Below are 15,934 nucleotides of genomic sequence, written 5' to 3'. Positions count from 1 at the left end.
CCTAACCTAGTCCCATCTGCCAGCACTTGGCCCAAATCCCTCTAAACCCTACCTGCTCATACACCTATCCAGATGCCTTTTAAATGTTGTAATTGTACCAGCCACCACTACTTCCTCTGGCAGCTCATTCCATACATGCACTACCTCTGCGTGAAAAGGTTGCCACTTAGATCCCTTTTAAATCTTTCCACTTTCACCTTAAATCTATGGCCTCTAGTTTTGGCCTCCACTATCCTGGGAAAAGACCTTAGCTGTTCACTCTTGCCATGCCCTTCATGATTTTATATACCTCAATATGGTCATCCCTCAGACTCCTTCACACTAGGGAAAATATAGATCCAACATATTGAGCCTCTTCCTATAGCCCAAACCTGGCAACATGCTTGTAAGTCTTTTCTGAACCCATTTAAGTTCCAGAACATCCTTCCCATAGCAGGGAGGCCAGAACTGCACAAAGCATTCCAAAATTGACCTAGCCAATGTTGTTCAGACACAACATGACATCCCAACTCCTATACTCAATGCACTGACCAATAAAAGGCAAGTATACCAAATGCCTTCTTCATGACCCTGTCTATCTGAGACTCCATTTTCAAGAAACTATGAACCTGCACTCCAAGGTCTCTTTGTTCAGCAACACTCCCCAGGACCTTACCATTAACTGTAAAAGTCCTGCCTGATTGGTCTTCCTGAAGTGCAACACCTCACATTTATCTAAATTAAACTCTATCTGCCACTCCTCAATCTATTTGCCTATCTGATCATGATCCCATTGTACTCTGAGGTAACCTTCATTGCTGTCCAATACATCAAGAATTTTGGTGTCATCTGCAAACTTACTCACCGTACCTCCTATAATCACATCCAAATCATTGGTATGAATGACAGAAAGCAATGGACCCAGCACCGAACCCTTTGGCACACCGCTGGTCACAGGCCTCCAGTCTGAAAAGCAACTGACCAACACCTTCTGTCTTGTACCTTCAAGCCAATTTGATATCCAAAAGCTTATGAACTGAAGAATCCAGTACTGCTTGTAGTTAGATTTTATGCAGGCACTCAGTTGAAGACCTGCAAGCAACAGAGCTCCTGAATATTCCTGGGAGTGAAGAATATTCAACATCGATCCTCTGGATGAGGAGACATTGTGTCAATCTATCACGTCTACAAATTACTTAAATGGATGACAAGGATTCATTCCATCTCCCTTCCAATAAACAGAAAATAAGAACTGCAGATGCTGTAAATCAGAAACAAAAACAGAAATCACTGGAAAAGCTCAGCAGGTCTGGCAGCATCTGTGGAGAGAAATCAGAGTTAATGTTTCGGGTCTGTTTCGGGAAGAAGGGTCACAGGACCAGAAACATTAACTCTGATTTCTCTTCACAGATGCTGCCAGACCTGCTGAGCTTTTCCAGAAATTTCTGTTTTTGTTTGAGAAAGAAATTTTTCGAGCTTTCTCTTCTTGAAAAATATAGCTACAACTAACATCAAGTCAACAGCATTCAACCATTAAATCCAATTGTGTTGATGACCCACAAGAGCCTCTGCTCATTCTTTTCATTAAAATCTACAGCACAGGAAGAAGCCATTTGGTCCATAATGTCTGTGCTTGCTCACCAAAGGAAAAATTCACCCAGTGCCACTCACCTGTTCCCTCTCCCATAGCCCTGCACAGATAATAACCAATTCCCTCTTTAAAGTTTCAATTGAACCTACCTCCATCATAAGTTCAAGCAGAGAGTCCCAAATTCTAACCACTTTCTGCAAGGTAAAGTTGATCAGTTTTCCATTGCCTCTTTTGCTAGTTACCTTAAATCTACTCCCTCTTGTTGTTAGTACTTCCACATTCAGGAACAGTTTCTTGCCAATCTACTCTGTTCAGACCGCCTCCTTATTTCAAACACCTCTGAACTCTCAGAATCTTCTCCAATCTATCTTAAGTGAAGTTCCTCATCACTAAAACCATTCTCCAAAAGGTTTTCTGTGCCCCTTCACTTCCTAGCTAAAGTGTGCAATCCAGAAGTGGACAGAATACTTCAGTTCAGGGCAAACCATGTCTTATACAAATTTAACATAACTATCTTGCTTTTGTAATCATTGCCTCTATTAATAATGCCCAAACTGTTGTACATTTTATTCAGCACTCTTTTGACCTATCTTGCTGCGTCGGCTGATAAAGGAAAAGTATTCTGTCTGCTTTCTAACCCACCTTATCTATCTACACTGCTACCCTTTCAGAGATCTGTAGACATGCACTTCAAGATCCTTCTGTTCTGTCAATCAAGATGTGATGCGATCATACTAGATCTGCATATATTATAGACCAGACCTGTTATATATTATATCATTGGGCCGGACCCAATTTCAGAAAGCATTTCCTACTGCATCAGTGTGCACTCCTATATACTGTGCAGCATCCGTCCTGAGAGAGGTCAATCCACATAGCCAACATTTTGTTGCAGATTTAAGTTTGGGTGGAATTAGTTTTATCCACACAAAGTAATTTCTTAATCTTTTAAACATTCAGGTCAATGGTCTAAGATATACTTTATGTCTGAAGGGTGAAAGGACAATGTTCTACCTCAAGGAGCCATCTGGTCACCCCCCCCCAAAGATTATCAAAACTAGATTCCAGATCAATCTGATGTTCAGGCTGTTGCAGAACGCCATCCATAAACACCTTGAGCACTGCTCCACATCAGTGCATGTTCGCATGAAGACCTTCCAGCTTTACATTCTAAAATCAGGCCTAGTCCAAGAATCAATTCATTTTTATTGGCAAGTTTGGGTCACTCCCCTCCGACTGATATCTGCTTCGATTCGTCCGACACTCTTCAGTCTCTTCTGATATTCAAGATACCATGAATTGAACAACGGTAGCAGATTCTAAAACTTAACATCAAAATGAGCCTTGGAATCAAGATAACTCTCCCTAACCAAGAGGCACTGACGTCAAACAATATACTCCTACTCTCAGCTAAGGGCAGATGTGGAGGTGATGGCCTTGTGGTACTTTCACTAGGCTATTAATCTCAAAACCCTGGTAATAATCTGGGGTCCAGGGTTCAAATACTGCCATGGCAAATGGTGGAATTTGAATTCAATAAAGATCTGGAATTAGGAATCTAATGATGTCTATGAAATGGCATAAATTGTTGAAAAAGAAAACCCAGCTGGTTCACTAATGCCCTTTTGGGAAGGAAAGTGCCGTCCTCACCTCCTCTGGCCTATATGTGACTCCAGACCCACAGCAATGTGGTTGTCTCTTAATTGCCCTCTGACAACTAAGGATGGGCAATAAATGCTGGTCTAGCCAGTGACTCCCCTTTCCCGTGAAGGAATAAAGAAGGTTAGAAAGTGGAGCATAGGGTCTTCCAGCTACTCACTGAATAAATTCACTGCCTGAAGCCTGGTTCAGCAGCTTGCAGCATTAAGGCTGATAAACGAAACCATTCCCTGCTAAGGTGTTTAACTGCCTTGCCTAGTTACTGAAGATCAATTTGTATTTCAATTACCTAACTGCTCCTAGAGTGGCACTGGACTCAATTTGGACCCCAAAAGGAAGGAGAGATTTCAGAACAAAGCAGAACAACTCAAGGGTTAATCGGTTCGCAGTTCAGGCTATATTCACATGCTCGGATGCATTCTAAATAAGACACAAAACAACACATGGTTGTGGGGGAGCAATAAAAGGAACCAGCAACGCTGTCTCTAAAACTAGACCACTTATGGTACAAACACAACTTCAGTCACTGCGAGGAGTGGCATGTGTGCCAATCTGGTGACGGGCTTAGCCCAACTGAAACCCACTCCACGAAAAGTACATCTTGGTTGAAACAAATTGCTGAAATAGGATTATTATTGGATGTTAAAAGTGCCTCCTCCATAGGACAGGATTATTCATGGAGATTATTACATTAAAGATTTTCTAGTTTTTTTTTATTCTACAGCACAGTCACACAAGCTCACCCTTGAAGCAAGAAATTTATTTTTAAATTAATCTACACGATTGACGATTTGTAAACAAAGTTCAATAAATTTAACACCTTTCCACACATCCCACACAATTAAACCTTTTGTTCATAAGCAGATTATTAAAGGGTGCCTAATTTTGAAAAGCACTGCCTGAAAGAGGGTGGCGAATGCGGATTCAATAATAACTCGAAAGGAAAGCATTCAACAAGTGCTGAAAGAAGAGAAAATGTGCTGGACTTAGCAGGGAGGTGAATGTATAACTCTTAATGAGCCAGCAGTGGCATATTGGGCAAAATGGCTTCACTCTGTTCAATATTTACCTATGGTTCTATGTTGGTGAACCTTTCACCTGCTATCTAACACCCAGTTTCCCAGAACTAACACATTATTGACTAGTCATGTACGTTCAAGTGGGTTACCCTGTCAAACACAGTCCAGGAAATCTGCACAGCCCAAAGCAGTTATCTAGACACTGTACATGGGGAAAATATACAGCCAGAACCAGAGCCACATAATCTGTTTAACTGCAAAGTGAAACAGCAAACATCAGTTCTTTTTTGATTTTAAAACCTTATTAAAACAGTCTGGAGTTTTATGCACATGACTGAGTGTTCTTGCTACATGGTCAACTGGCACTCTGCAGGATGAAAAGGTCGATGGCTACATTACGTCTGGAGTTAACAAGGAAAAGAAAACTGATTAGAATCAGCAAACTCTTCTCAGCAACTAAAAACCAGCTGTGACAGCCCCCAGGAAGGGAAATCAAGCCAGCCAATCTTTCAAATAACATTTAAAGTAATTCAAACTGATTCTGCTTCCATCCTAATGCTTATTACTTGACTTCCTTTTGAGGAAGATCAATAGCTCTCACGTTTCCTTCGTGCGTCACATTCTATTCATAAGTGAATTTTCTGCAGTTCACATCTTTCCTCTTTGTCATTTCTTGTGGATCATTGCTTAACATTAAGATACAAATCCACAGCTGGCAGTCATCCCACCTTTGTCAAGCTAGATGACGTGAGAGCGCTGGGTCACTCATATAAGACACTCTGAAGTAATTTACAGAAATGGATGACGTTAACAATGAATTCAAATAATGCCAATCCTTGCTCTTGACTTTACTAATGTAAAGTTCAGATTTGGGGTGCTCTTTTGAGCAAGTGATTCTATGAAGTAATAAACTTGAAAAAGATTCTCATCAGCACAAGAATAATCGAATAGAATCATACTGTCATACAGTACGGAAACAGACCCTTTGATCCAACCAGTCCATGCCGAACATAATTCCAAACTAAACTAGTTCCACCTGCCTACTCCTGGCCCATATCCCTCCGAACCTTTTCTGTTCATGTATCCAACCAATTGTCTTTTAAACAGCATAATTGTACCCTCATCCACCATTTCCTCAAGAAGTTCATTTCACACGTGAACCAACCGCTGTGCAAAACATTTGCTGCGATTCTTTTTTTAAAATCTCTCCCCTCTCAAAAATGTGCCCCTTAATCTTGAAGTTCCCCATCTTAGGGAAAATACAACAATCATCAACTCTACCTACACTTCTCATTAATTTATAAGCTTCTATCAGGTCATCCCTCAACCTCCCATGCTCCAGTGAAAAAAGTCCCAGCCTATCCAGCCTTTCTTTATAACTCAAACTGTCCATACCCAGCAACATCCTGGTAAATCTCTTCTGAACCCTCTCCAGGGTGATATCCTTCCTATAACTGGGTGACCAGAACTGGACACAGTATCCCAGAAGAGACTTCACCAATGTCTTGTACAATCTCAACATAACATCCCAACAATCCAAAGAGTTATCCTTTTATTGAGCACTTGATCCAGTATTCAAACCCATCTTCTACTAACTTGAACCTTGAATTGTTACACATCACAAAAAAACAAAATCATCACGAGCCATCATTCGCTAATGACCTTTACTAGCAAAGTGCTTTCGAATGAAAGAAAAAGGGAAATCCAGGACCCGAATCAGTATGATTGTTTATTTCCATTCCATACACATTTAGGAAGCCATTTTCCCTCCGATGCAAATGAAAATCCGAGGAATAAAGTGGTTTCCCCTCTTTGGTTCCATACAAACTATTATTGCTCACATGAACATGCAGGGAAACACACCCAACAAGGCTGCAGTCAGCTTATAACATCAGTGTTTCCCTCATTTAAATCACACAGCATCTTATCCTGGGCCTCCGAACCCAGTAGAGCACTCAACCGTGTTCCACTGTTTCTAGCCAACTTAAACAAACCATGAGATCCACATTTCATTTCAATAAACTGCAGATTTTCCAATCAAACAAACGCACACTAGATTGATTTTAGATAGGCCTCTGGCTATGGTGAGATTTGTTATGGCGTCTTCAGTGTATGATACCCACGAGCAACTGCAGAGATGATATCTTGTTTAACATTCTGCAAGATTATGTGCGCTGTATTTAGTCTGAGATTTTCGCTGCTTACACCGTTTATCATTTGGCATGCTTTAGCATTATTCTTTGCAATAACATTCACTTAACCCTCAAATCAACCTGGTCCCAAGGAGAGCCAATTATTCCATTCAAAACTTAAAGAAAACAGTTTCAGAAATGCATTTATTGACAAATCAGTCAAAATGATTGCAGTTGTTTAGCAACAGGCAAATAACATAAGTTTATCTTTTCTTTTAAACTGTAGAGAATGATCCCATCCTTCCCTTACCTCTGGTCTATCACTCCTTTTTGGGTTACACTTTATTTTAAATTAAATACTACCCTCAGTCATTATTCCCTAACTTGTTGAAATGCTTTAATTCACAAACGATCTGACAGTCACCTGCGGTTTCTCAGTGGTTTGATGTTCCAAATCTATTTCCCAAAAGTACGCAAATTTCCTATTCCCCAAGGTAGCATAGTGGCTCAGTGGTTAGCACTGCTGCCTCATCGCACCAAGGATCTAGGTTCAATTCCACTCTCGCATGATTGTGTCTGTGTGGGTTTCCTCCGGGTGCTTGAGTTTCCTCCTCCAGTCCAAAGATGGGCAGGTTAGATGGATTGGCCAAGGGAAATGCAGGGTGATAGGGATAGGGTAAAGGAGTGGTCTGAGTAGGATGCTCTTTGGAGGGATAGTATGGACTTGATGAGCAGAATGGTCTGCTTCCTCATTGTAGGCATTCTATGATTCTGTCAAAAGCAGTCACTTTCAAAAGGCCCAGTCAGTCTTAAACGCAGAAAAGCACTGTAAATAAAGTGCTATACTTAATAGACTTAGTGCTGAGGTTAGCCATGCTGAGCAGAGCAGCAAGGCATAGTCAATGGCAGGGTGAGCTAGATAACAATAAACAAATCAAAGTAAGTCACATTCACACTGTGTTATGCTCTTGTCAGACTGCACCTCAAATATTACACTGCACAGGGAGAAATGTAGACAGAAGTGCAAGGGGACAGGGTGGAGAAAACCAACAAAGTTAATTACAAATGCGAAGCATCCAAGTTAAAGGTGCGAGGAACATAGGCTAGAAATGAGGTGTGTGAGAGGTCACCTTAAATGAACCCAAAGAAGTGGGAAAGGTACCATATTTTATTGTTGATCATTTGTAGATGTCAACCCACAAAGTTTTGCCTTAAAATCTGTGGTTAAAGAAAAAGCCTCCTGTTACACCTTCTAGTAAAAGCAAAATGCTACGGATGCTGGAAATCTGAAACAAACGTGGAGATTATTGGAGAAACGCAGTAGGTCTGTCAGCATCTGTGGGGAGAGAAATGGAATTAACGTTTTGAGTCCAGTATGAACTTGTTCTGAGGTAAGGTCATCGTCTTGAATCATTAACTCTATTTCCACAGATGCTGATAGAGCTGCTGAGTTTCTCCAGCACTCTCTACAGTTGATTCACCTTCTACATAATATATGCAGTAAATCTAGAATTATACTTTAAATTCTAAGATTAAGACAAGGTGCATGGACTCAAACAGCCTCTTGATTTAAGGGATAAACATACAGAAAAAGGAAGGATTTTGCAGCAGATAATTTGTTTTGCGTGTTTGACTGAGGGCTAAATGCTGGTCAGGATATTTGGGTAAACACCGTTGTTCTTCTTGCAATACCATCAGAGGAGATTGTCCATCCAGTATAAGGATTTAATAGTTTAAACACTCAGAATCCAGACAAGGAGGACATGTATGCAGTGAGATAGGACAGGATGAGAGTCTGGAAGGAATTCAAAGATCAAGGGCAGCAACCTTTTTTAGATTAGATTAGATTACAGTGTGGAAACAGGCCCTTCGGCCCAACAAGTCCACACCAACCCGCCGAAGCGAAACCCACCCCTACCCCTACATTTTGCCCCTTACCTAACACTACAGGCAATTTAGTAGTGGCACAGTGGTTAGCACTGCTGCCTCACAGCGCCCGAGACCCGGGTTCAATTCCCGACTCAGGCGACTGACTGTGTGGAGTTTGCACATTCTCCCCGTGTCTGCGTGGGTTTCCTCCGGGTGCTCCGGTTTCCTCCCACAGTCCAAAGATGTGCGGGTCAGGTGAATTGGCCATGCTAAATTGCCCATAGTGTTAGGTTAAAGGGGTAAATGTAGGGGTATGGGTGGGTTGCGCTTCGGCGGGTCGGTATGGACTGGTTGGGCCGAAGGGCCTGTTTCCACACTGTAAGTAATCTAATCTAATCTAACCTTAATATTAATTCACTGGGTATAGGGAGATAGTGGAGTTTGAAATGAACAGGTACAGTGCAAGTGTAGGACATTGGGTAAAATCTTGTGCCCTCTTGTGAGGCACGTTCGGTGGCAGTGTTGACATCTAACCAGGTAGGAGGGTGGCAGTTTGGGGCTCCATCTCCACCCCTGATTAAGTGAATGGATTCAACATGCTAGGAGCTGCATTATACAGATGGGCAACATTTCTGATGTGAAAAGATGGTAAAAGTCCACATGTGGGTACAACACTGGATTCAACAACAGTATTTCAAAGTTTAGATGCTGTGGATTCAGCCTGGCATGGCTCCTAAGAAGCTCTAGACCGTAGGAAATCCAAGAAAAGAATTGACAGGGTGGTTCATGCTTGTTGGAATTCACTCCTCACAGCAAGTACTTTGATCATTCTCACAAGGTAAATATTGTATTGCCGTCTCCTGCAAAATAATGCAACTGCCCATGCAGCAGCATCCACAAGTTTTCAATAAGATTGGGACAACTGCACTGGGAGGGTTTAGAACTTATAATGTCACAGGGAACAGGGGCTTTGATAAGGTGTCAAATAACTCTTATTATTCAGGTTAATAACATGTCTTTTATAACAGATAATTAGCAATTCGCTTTGAGTTCAAACAAGATGAGTAAATGATATACCTTGCATGTAGCTTTCAAGTCTACGGATCAGTTCATATGACCTGCATCTGTCCAGGAGGGTCCTGATTGCAGGCAGTGGGTCCAGAATGATGGTTTCTGGGTGGGCATCAATATAATCCTGAAAGTACAGACACGATAGTTCAGCACTTATTCCACAACATTTCATGCCTTCCAATAGTGATTGCCCCACATCCTCACCCCTGACAAGTCAATATCCTTCCCTAAAAGTTGCCTGCTTCTTGATGCCCATTTTAGTCCCACATTTCCTCCTTTGAATTGCTCAAGGAGTGGCCGTTTGGTAGCACACGCTCATCATTAAGTCCCAAATGGTGAGCAAGAGTTGGCAAATCACTGGAAATATCTTGATGTGCACCTTCAGAAGGATACACTCATACATGGAAAATGGCCAAGTTTCGTCAGGGTGCCAAGGCCAGTTGAAGCAGTTCTATTATTCAGATCATCTAACAACATTTGCGTCAGTGGGCAGACTTGGGCCTTCAGTCTATGGTTCAGCACAACGAGATAACATAACTGACAGTTCAGGTACTCAAGACTCAATATGATGCTTGAAGAACTCAGTCTTGAAACTAACAGGATTGCAGCAAAGTACAAACTGAAACTCTTGGCATCAAAACATTTTTAATTTTTATTTGATCGGTGTAGGTATCACTAGTAATGCCAGCATTTGTAGCACAGCCTGCATTGTTACATCTGACTAGCTTGCTCGGTCATAAATCAGAAGGCAGTCGAGAGTCACATGCAAACCAGAACAAGTCAGGATGGCAGATTTCTTTCTCAGTGAACCAGATGAATTTTTAATGACAGCCAATGAGTTTCATGGTTACCATTACGACTGCCTGGATTTCAATTCTGGAATTTTGTTCTTTTAAATTCTTAATTAATTGAATGGTGAGACTAGAACCCTATGACCCCAGGGCATTAGCCTCTGGGCTACCGACATTAACACTTCATCATCATCATCTCCCATTTGGCATTGTAGAACAGACCAGGTTGGGACTGGGCAGAAGAGGAAGGTGATTCTCAGAAACCATTAAAGAGAAGGAAGAAAAGACATTCAGCAGTCAATGGGAATGGGAAAATAGGAAAAGAACTCTGCATAGAGGCCAGTGGTGCTTGAGAGAGTTCGTCAAAGGAATGGGGAAACAGGAGAGCATGAGTGCCATAATGTGTTTAACAGGGAGGCAATGGCCTAGTGATATTATCGCTAGACTAATAATCCAGAAACTCAGCTCATGGTCGAATCTGGATTCAATTTTTTAAAAATCTGGAATTAAGAATCTACTGACAACCATAAAAACATTGTCGATTGTTGGAAAAAAAACAACTGGTTCACTAATGTCCTTCTGCCAAGGAAATCTGCCAATCTCTCCTAGTCTGGCCTACATGGGACTCCAAACCCACAGCAATGTGTGGTTGATTCTCAACTGTCCTTTAGCCAATTAAGGATGCTGCTGACAGCCTCGTCCTGTCAATGAATTAGAACAATAACAAATGTTGATACAGGACCACAGGGTGCAGCAATAACCAGAATAGGCAAAACTACAAGTCTGAACATCACACCAAGGGGGAATTGCCTCCAAGCTGCACGTTCGAGCAGGAAATATTGAGTTTGACTGAATTTCTGTCCCTCTACATTAACTGGCAGATATCCCGGTGAGCTGTGTAAAAAGCAATAGCCGCTTTTGATCACAAAAACCTGTTTTTTTCTCAGCTCCCTCAGGGAAAGAAGACATTGAATTAGGAGCAAACACTTGATTTTATAAAGAGAAGGTACAGGAAGGAGAAAACCACACAGATCGTAGGGAAAACAATAAAAAAAAAATTGTACTTAGGATATTTTCTATTTGTTTTGGACAAAAAAAAAGTACAATGTAAGGGCTCCTGTGGCTCAGAGATAGTGTCCCTCTGGGTCTGGGTCATAAAGTCCAGGTTGAAGGCCCACTTGCTCCAGAGGTGTGTAATAGCATGTCTGAACAGATAGATCAGAAACCTCTAAACTGCTAAATGCAGCAGCCAAGTGGGGAAGCAATATCAAGCAATAAATCAGAGTGGTGTCTGTGTTAAAGTGGTGTACTGGAAAAGCACAGGTCAGGCAGCATCCGAGGAGCAGGAGAACTAACGTTTCGGGTAAAAGCCCTTCATCAGGGATGAGGCTAGAGAGTCAAGGGGGAGGGGGGTCCCTTGGCTCACAAGCTTCATTCCGGATGAAGGGCTCTTGCCTAAAATGTTGATTTTAGGCAAGAGCCAGCTCCTTAGATGCTGCCTGACCTGCCGTACTTTTCCAGCAACCCACTCAGGCAGCATCCGAGGAGCAGGAGAACTAACGTTTCGGGCAAAAGCCCTTCATCAGGGATGAGGCTAGAGAGTCAAGGGGGAGGGGGGTCCCTTGGCTCACAAGCCTCATTCCTGATGAAGGGCTCTTGCCTAAAATGTTGATTTTAGGCAAGAGCCAGCTCCTTAGATGCTGCCTGACCTGCCGTACTTTTCCAGCAACCCACTCTCGACTCTGATTGCCAGCATCTGCAGTTCTCACTTTCTCCACGTTAAAGTGAAACGCTCAAATAAACAACATGGAGTCAGAGATTTACTGCGTGACTGAATAAACAAGACAGCTCAGCAAACTTATGGAAGATAAAATTAAAATCTGAAGATATTGGGAGGAACTAGATCACATAGTTGCTGTTATTGAAAGAAGATGAATGTTAGTGGTGGTAGAGGCAGTGGTGAGAAGATGAAGAGGGGGAGTAAGAGTTGAAATAGTTATTGGACAGACATATGTGTCAAACCTTTACACAATCTATAAACAGAAAGATCATAATTAATGATTTTCTTTATGCGAAAGAGAAAACATTTTTGTTAAACTGGCACTAGATTTACACTAAATAGCGATAATACACTGTTGGGTCACCAATTCATCTCTAAAGTGGATCATAAAGAAATGAAGACTATAAAAATCTGGACTTCAAAGGTGATTCCAGAGCAGTATGCCAGCCTCAACAGCCTCAAGTTGAAACCCAGCGCGGTCTTGGGTCAAGGCCAGGTACGGACTGGAGGCTTGGTGCTAGCATGAACTGGGTTTGAAGGACGGTTGTTCTGAACTTCTTAATTCTCTATTTTGTAATTTATTCGGATGATCTATAAAGTTGGACTTCATATTTCTTTATTTTTCTAATTTGCTTTCCCAGGAAATTGTGCTGAAGAATCTGTAGATACCTTGTATCTAAGATAGCACTGTAAGTGGCGACTTGTAAACTTTTAAGTGTACTTATCGAGTACATGTGACAATAAAGCTAATTCACTGTTGGGCTAAGTAGATCATAAATAGCTGACCTCAGCTAGTTGGGCACTAAGGCTAAAATGGTTCTCTGTGCTTTGGCATTGGGAACTACCTGGGTGCTGTCAGGTGGCTGTCAGGTGTCTGAACATCTGGCAATGGAGGCTTGACTGTGGCCTTTCTTACAGCTGAGAGGCCTCAAAACACATAATCTAGTCTCAACACATGAATATCAGCCAGCTAGACAAGCAAGAGGGAGGACTGATACTCCAGAATCACGTCCAATGGGGAATCAATGTCTTCAGAAGCAGCAGAACATGGGAGGTAGCCAAGCACATTTCCTCACGCCAATGAGTCATAAAGATAACTTGGAAAAGTAAATTATGGACAAATCTAATTAATTATTGGTTATTTGTCCTTCCACCACTTAGCATAGTACTGAATTATTCATAGAAGCATCAAGTTTCATTAAAATGATATTTTATTAGATTGATGTGCTATAACAGTAAATGAATCCAGCTGTGCTTTGCTTTTAAAACTGCAATTCTCTTTTGACATGGGCCTTTTTAAATGCTCGCTGCTCAATTTAAAATATTTTCATTTTAAACCAAAGGAATGCCAATAGCAAACAGACCGTCCAGCTACAGGCCGTGCCACTCTGTAGTGGAAAGCCCTAACCAAGAGAGACATGTTTCAATAGATGTCACTAGCTACTGTTATCCCTCAATTAAAAGCATAACTGCAAAGCCAGTTTCCCTTCCTCTCAATTATGAATGCTTCTCCTCTTTTTGAGAGGAACCAGACAATTTCTTTAACTGTTTAGGCCTTTAAATTTCTTTGGGTGTTATGCGTTTATGAAAATATAAAGATGCCAACTTGTGCATGGCTGCTCAGCTTAGAGGACTGTAGGTGTCAACTTCAAAGACAACACCGGCTATAAGCAAACAGTGATGAAAAGTGCATTTTTCATGTGCTGCCCATTAAAATCAGAATAAGGCAGTGACCGTATGCATGTGCCTTTATTTGCCTTTCTACTCAGGTGTAATAGTCCTGGTGTGAATGTTATTAAACATAAAGGGACAAGAGACCACCAGGTTGCTTCTATTTTGGAATGGGGTTAGGGTTATCAACTCTGGTTGACTATTTTCTTTGTGATTTATTTATGTCTCCAGTTACCACACACATATAGACACCCCCCCTGCAACAACCAACAACCCATTCACTAGCCCCACACCCACCCCCACTAATCTTGATAGCTAAACAGCCTTTCTTATCTCCATCTTTCTTTGGTAAGTGTTAAACTCCAAAATATTCAAAGGAAAAAAAAAGAAAATCATTTTCTTCATTGCTCCAATGATGCCACCAGGATTGTTCACAGCCACATCCAGAGATTAGGCTGAACTCCTGGAGACTTCCAGGCTATTCCTGGAGGGATGACAATCCAGGCTGGGGCAGAGGTGATGCACAAACTGCTGACCCACCCCCCCCCTTCAATGTTAACAGGGAATCTCCCATTGTGTGTGCGCGCGCACGTGCCCGCATAGTGTCCTCACCTGAAACCTCTGCACCAGTTGCTGGGACTGGGCATCGTTTTGGTCCGCCTCCAGAATGACATCAGTCAGTTTGTGGATTATAACATCAAGTGGTCCCTGCTCCTCGATTGGTTTCTCCAGGTCCAGCTACAAGACAAGGACAAATTGAAAAGATTTCATTTTTGCTTTGAAACATTGCTTCCCTCTTCCAGATCATTGGCAGGCTGCACTTGTTACGAACACAAACACCAGGCTAGAGCATGACTGTTCCCCAAAGAACTGGGCAAATGAAGCAAAAGAAGGGCTGCTGTGATAATCCCTTCAAATTTTGATAAAAGCTGAAGCACTTGGTTGGCAGAGGGGCAAACGAAATGATGCCTGGAGTGTCAACACACTGTACGCTTACTGGTTGACACCAAGTCTTACATAATACCACTGGAGGGTCATTGTGCAGTAAAAAATTTAAAACATTAAAAATTCAATTAAAATTTAGAACAGCCTTTGGCTGATTTGCAGAGCTCAGTGTGAGAGAATGGTGCATTTCCACATTTAACAACCTGGTGGGAAAATGGAAGTGATTTGTTACCAGCAGCCTAGGTATCATTTTAATGCAATTATGAAGTTGAGTACTATCAAATTATTCAGACAGGGAACAACGGTCTGAGTCAGAATGAGGTCCACAAAATGATCCTGACCAACAGGGTGTACATAAGACACAGGCATATTGCCATTTAATGGATTTATGTATTTGAATGCCTTTCACTTTTCCACTGCAACGGGGAACTCATTACTTTAATATTTTTCTGATTCGTTGTTCATTTCTTGAACTTCTATTACATCAATTTGTTCTGTCCCAAACCACATCTTTCACTAAATTCCCAAACTCTGTGGCTAAATTGCTGAATAAAGCAGAGAGTGAGATCAAACTGGGTAGTTTGTGTGAAGAAAAATACTAAGATCAAGGTCATACACGAATATTCTGGCACAAATAAAATCAAGAAAATTACTGATACATTAGTAATACGAATATCTAATGCTCAAATGCATAAATTTGCAATGTGACAAGTGAAGCAAATGCCTTCAATAATGGAGGTTGTACTCCTGTGAATATAAAGTGACTAAATCTGAACCCCACCGATCGCTGTAAACAATGATCTGTGGCTTGACTATTACGGTTATAACGATAGTCTGATCTGTATATCAGATTCCATTACATTTCTGTCTGCTTTTCTTATGAACTTAAACAAAAAGATTTTCAAAAATAATCAAGGCAGCATAAGATACACAACTGAAAACTAGCAAACCAAAGGTGGTTTAGCATGATTGTGCAGGAAGTAGCAGCAAATTGGGTGAATGCCTAGGATTTTGAGTTCAAGGCTAATGAATGTACACACATACTGCACCAACATTTTCTTACTGAACATTCCATGCAAGACAAGGAGTGCCAGGTCCACCAAATTTATGCTACAATCTGGCTTGGAACCTGTAATTTTTTTTAAATGTATAAAGTTGATAAAATATGAAACCTGAGTATTTACTAAGAGGGAAAAAGCCACTAGATTTCAGAGTTTTGAACAAACAGTAAACTTCAGTGTAAAAAATTAGTACATTAATGTAATCTGCAACACATGCACAAATTGCATTCTAATATTAATTTCTGGTGAATATGGGTAATAAGCCTGTGATTGACCAGCCACAGTACCCTTTAATTAACAAATGTGATCAAGCCAACTCCCACAATTTCACAGCAATTCACTCCAAATGTTAAATGGCACAGTGGA

General features: G+C 41.3%; 1 protein-coding gene across 2 annotated transcripts in view; it reads right to left on the bottom strand.

Moving 5' to 3' along the window:
• The window catches only part of itpk1a (inositol-tetrakisphosphate 1-kinase a), a 229,390-nt gene that overhangs the window by 49,189 nt on the left and 164,267 nt on the right, over positions 1-15,934 (bottom strand). For both annotated transcript variants that reach the window (XM_043697201.1, XM_043697200.1), the window contains exons 4-5: positions 14,175-14,300; positions 9,327-9,444 (exon numbers count right to left, since the gene is read on the bottom strand). In XM_043697201.1, the coding sequence (XP_043553136.1) occupies positions 9,327-9,444; positions 14,175-14,300 (244 nt within the window). The remainder of the gene's footprint in view (positions 1-9,326; positions 9,445-14,174; positions 14,301-15,934) is intronic.

This window comes from Chiloscyllium plagiosum, chromosome 10 (genome assembly GCF_004010195.1).
Source record: "Chiloscyllium plagiosum isolate BGI_BamShark_2017 chromosome 10, ASM401019v2, whole genome shotgun sequence".
NCBI classification, from domain to species: Eukaryota; Metazoa; Chordata; class Chondrichthyes; order Orectolobiformes; family Hemiscylliidae; genus Chiloscyllium; species Chiloscyllium plagiosum.
This window is presented reverse-complemented; position numbering and strand designations above follow the sequence as displayed.